This window comes from Nothoprocta perdicaria, unplaced genomic scaffold, assembly GCF_003342845.1.
Source record: "Nothoprocta perdicaria isolate Ctin4 unplaced genomic scaffold, notPer1 scaffold_28, whole genome shotgun sequence".
Lineage (NCBI taxonomy): Eukaryota > Metazoa > Chordata > Aves > Tinamiformes > Tinamidae > Nothoprocta > Nothoprocta perdicaria.
Genome location: NW_020455510.1, coordinates 3213082 through 3219510, shown reverse-complemented (window position 1 = coordinate 3219510; position 6429 = coordinate 3213082). Strand labels below are relative to the sequence as shown.

The window sequence follows — 6429 nt, the reverse complement described above, 5'->3', positions numbered from 1 at the left end:
TGCTGCAGGGACAGGGCCCAGACAGGTCATAGAGTCTCCTTCTCTGGAGACAGTCAAAACCTACCTGGACACAACCCTGTGCAACGYGCTCTAGGTGACCTTCTTTGTGCAGACGGGTTGGACTAGATRATCTCCAGAGGTCCCTTCCAACCTCAACCATTCTGTGMTTCTGTGAAATGACATTACATATAATACAGGCAGAGACAGGTAAAGGCTCCAGCAGCCTACTATGCTCAGGAGTCTGACACATACACACCAACACAGCCTTGGTTTAGATATTTCCTTCTGGTGGAGCATACAGACTTTGGGAGCATTTTATTCCCTACTAATTAACAMTCAACACATTTGCCACCTCTAGTGCAAATCAAGTTGCTCAGTGAATTAAGCCGTTTTGTTTCCACTCCCCACCACACTCCTGTTTGAAGGAGATCATTTCTACAATGAGGACAACTCGGTGCTAGCCTAGTGAATAGCTCCTCTCACCTTAGGGGCATTTTTCTTACAAACTGGGATCCAGCTATGCATGTACCTCTAGCTATCTGCTCACTTGTTCTCTGACTCTCTGTAAATCTTCACTCTGTATAATCAGGATATCTCCTGGTTTAATACTTAGGACAGTTCAATCTTTGGCATCAAGCACTGATTACAGGACTAACACCCATGCTTCCACCATTTAACTACAAAACTAAGGATTCAGCAACAATTCCATTATTCACATGAAGAGCAAAATCTTTACTTAACCAGTTTTCTTGAAGTTTCTATATCTTTAACAAAAAAAAATCCAACAAACTGAAAACTAGTTGTGGTTTAGAGGCTTATCTTATTTGAAGGCCTCCAGAGTTCCAAGGTGACACAGTGACTAATGCATATGCAGGTTGGTATTCATACAGATTTATGTGTTTCCACTGCTTATGGCCAAACAAGGGCTGTTTGAGCTTCCTCTTCATTTCAGTGACAACGTCCTGGCCCTGATAAACATTCAGCCACAGCACGTCTGCTCTGAAAACCAAAGCTGCTCTCCCATCTCCTCTGAAGGATCTGGGGAGGCTTGCACCTCAGCCTAAGCACTGGTGGCTGCAGTTCCCTCCCCACATGCTTGCCCTTCACGTTTGCAAACGCAGAACTTGGGCGTACACACAACACGGCCCTGCAACGTGTCCAAGTCKGCAGACTTTTATGCCCCACATACACCGTGGAATTTCCACCGTGCATACAAAATTTCTCATGACAGAACACGGAAGGACCACCCTCCCCTTCCCTCTACGTGAATACCACAGAGAAAAATAGCAAGAGGTTTTCTCTTCCCTCCTGATCACACCGAGGAAAGCAAATTTAAGAGCAACGTGTATGGGGGGAAGGGATGGGAGAGTCACTGCAAAATGTTGAAGACCAGGGGTACAAGTACATACTTGTATTAACATCTTCCATCCCTGGAGCTGCAGTAATTTGCATGACATTATCTACCTGGGATGTTGCTATGGTTATCACCATACATAAGTAATTACCAGGGCAAATTGCACATACAGTGCACAGATTCATGCTGTCAGAAGCAAAGRATCTTTTCATACCCTTGAAAAAGTAAATGCTAGAAAATCACTAATCACAAAGATTCCTGATAAGAGAAAAACTTCAAAACTCTTCCAAAATGATCCAAAGTGTTTGTTAGTGATGTTTAGTGATAGCAGGACCAAGAGGCCAACCCAGCTCATGTCCAAGCGAGCTGGACASTGCGCAGGCTCTGGACAGCCAAAAATCCTTGCCTGGAGAGTTTACAGTGCACCAAGGTAAGAYGGGGACAGCACAAGAGCTTGTCACACAGAACAAACAAGGCTATCGGCCCCATGGTAGTGGGACGGTATTTTTCATATATTAAGAAATTCAATTTTGACAAATTAGACATCAGATGAGAAGAAAGATGAAGGAAGGATGTAGGCTATAGCCAGGCTAAAAGGAGAGAGAAATCAGGCTGTTATGGAGAACTGACTGAATAGCCAGCCACGACAGGCCGTAGGACGCCTTGTCCAAGAGGTTCTCTGAAAGCTCCCAAACGTCCCTTCTGCCACGTTGCTGCTGCCACCCTGCAGGCAGGGACCCCATCGTTCTCTCATCTCTTACCCGCTGATGTCCCACAGGTTGGGGACAATTGAGGGGAACAACTAACACCTAGCASAATTTGACCAAAGGTCCAAATATAGGGCATCTACTGCTACATCATCCAAAATCAATCAAACATAAAAGAGGTCTCTGAAACACTGCTGCAGTTTCACTTCCAGCACTGTGTACCAACAGCTCGAGCTCAAGACTGTTGACATCAATGGAGATTTTACAACAGCTTTGATGAATGTGTTCTATGCCTGAAGGAAAAGACGGGGTTATCAACAGTGCTGCTGCTATGATCTAAATCCATGTAAAGCACATTAGCCTAACTRGAATGTAAAACATGAATCTGGAAAATACAAAATAATTTAATCTAGGATGACATACATCATTGTCTCATATGTATCCAAACCAGTCGCATGTTCTGTGCATTGAGAAATGCTATATTTATTCCGGATGTACAGAGTGCAGTAGAATTGAGAAGGAAAAATATTATTTCTTCCCTTCCTGGCTTATCTGAAACACAAGTTCTTCCTTTGTTGATCCTAGGAGGCACCTGCTCCTTACAGACACTGATCTTCATCTCATTTTAAATACTGGTATCATATAAGACTAATTGTCATCAAAGAACATAATTCCCCCTGAACTTCAGAATAAATTTTCTAGTCAGCACTGGCTCTTCTCCCAGCCTTGTTTTTTTCACAGTTTTCCCTGAAAAGGATCAAGCTACCACACAGACTCTGGCAACAAGGACACTTCTGTTCTTTTACCCACAGTAAGCTCAGCTTGCCCGTGTTTCAGCATCCAGCTCCAGCAAATCCTAATAATGAAGTGCCACCGTTACGGCCTACACTGCTCGCTCTCATTTCTCCAGTTGCCTCAGCTGGGCGTTAATCAGAGTGAAGAGAGACACTGAAATGTACTTGTTATGTTGATGAGAAGCCCAGTGAGTGCATGGATACCTTGCCTATTTATATGAGACTCTCTATGCAAAAGGCAGTAAGCTCCTCAAGGTACTGCTTTTGAGCAGAAAACAATGCATGTTACTTTTGCAAAGGCAGAAAAACACTGATACTGAGGGAGAAGAGTTAAAGGAGTCTTGGATGTTGGCTGCCTAGCTGAAGATAATATTTGCACAGTGTCAGTGTGAGAAGCGGTAGGTGCGATAGCACTCCTACTTTCACCACACTCTTTCAAAGAAAAWTATGACCAAGTTTTTGGGCTTGAAACTCATTCCAGTTTTAATACAGAGTTTGAACAGATGTAAGGCAATACTAAGTCTTTCCTTTGAAGGACATAGTGAGAAAAAATGGCATCCGTTACAGATCCATTGGGACCATAAGGAACATACAATTACTGATGGCCAGAAATACTTGCTAAAGATATAAATGTATCTTTATTAGGAAAAATACACATTTATGACATAATAGGATATGGAACATCTTTGTTTCTTACCATTTTTGACATAAGTCATCTTTGGCCTAATCCGAGCAACTGGACCCTAAACAATGACAGGCATATTGTAGTTCTAAGCATATTTTATGGAAAATAGTTTGCTCACTATGAGTATCTCATGGAAAGGGAAAGTAAATATGTAAAGAGTAAAATGCAAGATGGAAAAAGTGAGATAAATATTGTTAGATTCAGGGAGAAAATGCTATAAACAGTAAGCAAAGCTCTTTGATTTGCACTGTTTTCCAGCCCATAAAACTCTAATATCTGCCARCGTTTCATTAAAAGCTTATAAACTACCCAGCATGCCTGCTGCTACATAAATGTATGGCTAAAAAACATTGCCAATGTTGCAGACCCAATATTTTGCAATGTTTCAAAGAAACCTTACGTGTATAGAACTCAGGTGCATTACTGAAAGACATGTGCACTATGAAAATAGCATTTTAAAATCTAAATCTGGTTAATATTAGTCAGTCAGTAGCAATAGGTTTCGCTCAGCAGATGTTCACAGTGATATTATTAAAGCAAAATACAGCAGCATTTCAGAGTAAATTGTTCAGTATGTTGGGGATCAGGGAAACTTTAYGCAGAGGAGTGAGAGTTCAAGGTGTTTGATGAGGTCACGAGAGCCCAGCAGCAGATTGTGGAAGTGTTGATGAGAGGTACATAAACCTAGCAACACTGAGATCAACAACTATTCTGACTGAACATGGAGTCTGTTCTCAGTGTTAAAATCTTGGACCTCAGCCCTACAGGAACTTTTCTTTTTCCATGAAGTCAATCAGCTTTATATTGTTATTAGCAACGATACCCCAAACCAAGTCTGGAAGAATCAGAACACTCATGATTTCTTGTCTTACGTAAGGTTATTGCATTTCAGGACTCACACAAGCTCCCTCGTTGTCTGGAGGCTTTGAAATGAATGATCACGTACGTACTTTGCTTACTCCACGTTACTACTGCAGTAGGGTTTTTTTCAGAAAAAAAMCAGAAGCAGCTCCAAATTGTTCCAATGAAAATGTGTCATACCATTTACACAGATCAGTTTACCTCCTCCTTCAGTACCTTCACAGTCCTTTGTTACTAAGATCACACATGTAGCTACAACGTTACATAACTGACCAGTGAATGGACACTGAAAGATACATTTTCTCTATGCAAGGKACTTACCTCTTACTTGGCAGCACACTGGCACCATGTGGTTCAGGAAATGGGTATGAATTCAGCACCTCAGCACAGCTTCACCTTCAGAACAATGCAGAAACATAAGACAACATGAGTAGCTATATGTAAATTATTGCAAAAATACAAGATTCCTGAATTCTTCAGCAACAACTTTTTTTTTTTTTTTTTTTTTTTTTTTTTTTTTTTTTTTTTTTTTTTTTTTTTTTTTTTAGGTACTTTGTCTTACTGGCTTCATAAGCTCAAAATAAAGTTGGTGTGATCAACTAGACCACTTTCCAAGATGCTTCCATTGAAGCAGCTCTGAAACATATCCTTAAAACCTAAACACAAAAACTATCCACAGGATAGTCTAGCCAGGCCTAAAGCAAAAAGSAACTCACGTGAAAAGGGTGCATCAGAGTTTTCTTCTGCCTAAACTGCATGTGGAAATCTCCAATGTGACCCTTTTACTGTCAAGTAAAGCACAGTCAAGTCTGGTGCCATGCACAGTTCAGCTATGCCTGAGGCTCAAGAGATGTCTACCAGATAACCGCAGCACAAGGCAGCCTGTGSTACAGGTCAGCATCTTCAGTGTTTTGTCCAAATGAATGGCATGAAAATCCCAGCACGTCAGTGCTGGTGGCACCGCCACATGCCATACCATAAGTAACACTCATATATTCTGTGGTCGAAGATGACAAATTAGATGCTGCAATTTGAAATGAGCAGCACTCTTGGGTCTGAAGTTACGATGGACAAAGAAGTATTGGCCGATCCACCGCACTCAGTATTAGTTTAAAGCGGCAGCCACTGGCAGTGAGATCATTAAYGTGCCACATTCAATTCTCCCAAGATACTGCTTCAATTAGAACAGCCTGCTAAGAGACTGCTTTTACAATCTTGAGCAAAATAAATCATAATTTGAGGAAAAAACAAAACAATAACTTTTGTACAAAAAAGGCTTTGGCCTATTTCTCTCATGTAATATTCACAATTGTGAATTTGCTTCCCTTAAAGCCATGGTGACACTGTTATGACAAATATTTTCTAAAAGAACATTGAAAAAAATTCTTTGTTTTTCTCTATAGTGTTTAAATATTAACTTGGCATAACACCCCTCTTTCATTTGTACCTTGATTGTTGCTTCAAAAAGAAAAAATCCTATTGTTTTCCTTTCTCTAACCAACTCAGAATGACAGCCCGAACCATCAAYTGGAGAAACCGGGATGACCACAGAACGTGTTCAAGTTAACGGAGCTTTRCTTTTCTCAGTTAAATGAATTGCTTGACTTTGGGTGGATGTATTCCCTTTTCAACAACAGTAGGAGTTTGGAATGGTACTAGAATAAGCAGAGAGWAGAGGCCTATCAGCTCCACACCTTAATTCCTGTGCTGTTCCTAGTCTCCTTGGCAAAGAGGAATCAGACCATCTCGATGGTCTCCACATCCCCGAGCTGCTTCTTCCTCATGTTCTCAAGGGGAACCGCAATTCCCCTGCTGTGTGGAAAGCCRGGATGGGCTTCACTGCAAAGCGAGTCTGGGCTTCACTGCTGCCATCCCGCAGCAGGGCGGCTGCGGAGCTGCTGGCCAGGGCCAGGGCTGACCCRGGCGAGCGCTCCAAGGGCCACAGCTTGGCTGTGACACCGCCGGGTAGGACAGGGGCCCCGGGCTGAGGCCCGGCGGCCATTGGGAGCCGTTGGGCATGGCGCGCTG

The 6429-nt window shown here is 42.2% G+C and overlaps 1 protein-coding gene across 1 annotated transcript in view; it reads left to right on the top strand.

The window, feature by feature from the left end:
* The first annotated feature begins 1841 nt into the window (after positions 1-1841).
* Positions 1842-6429, top strand: part of RCN1 (reticulocalbin 1) — a 15420-nt gene continuing 10832 nt past the window's right edge. The window contains exon 1 of the mRNA XM_026041097.1: positions 1842-1855. Coding sequence (XP_025896882.1) covers positions 1842-1855 — 14 coding nt within the window. The remainder of the gene's footprint in view (positions 1856-6429) is intronic.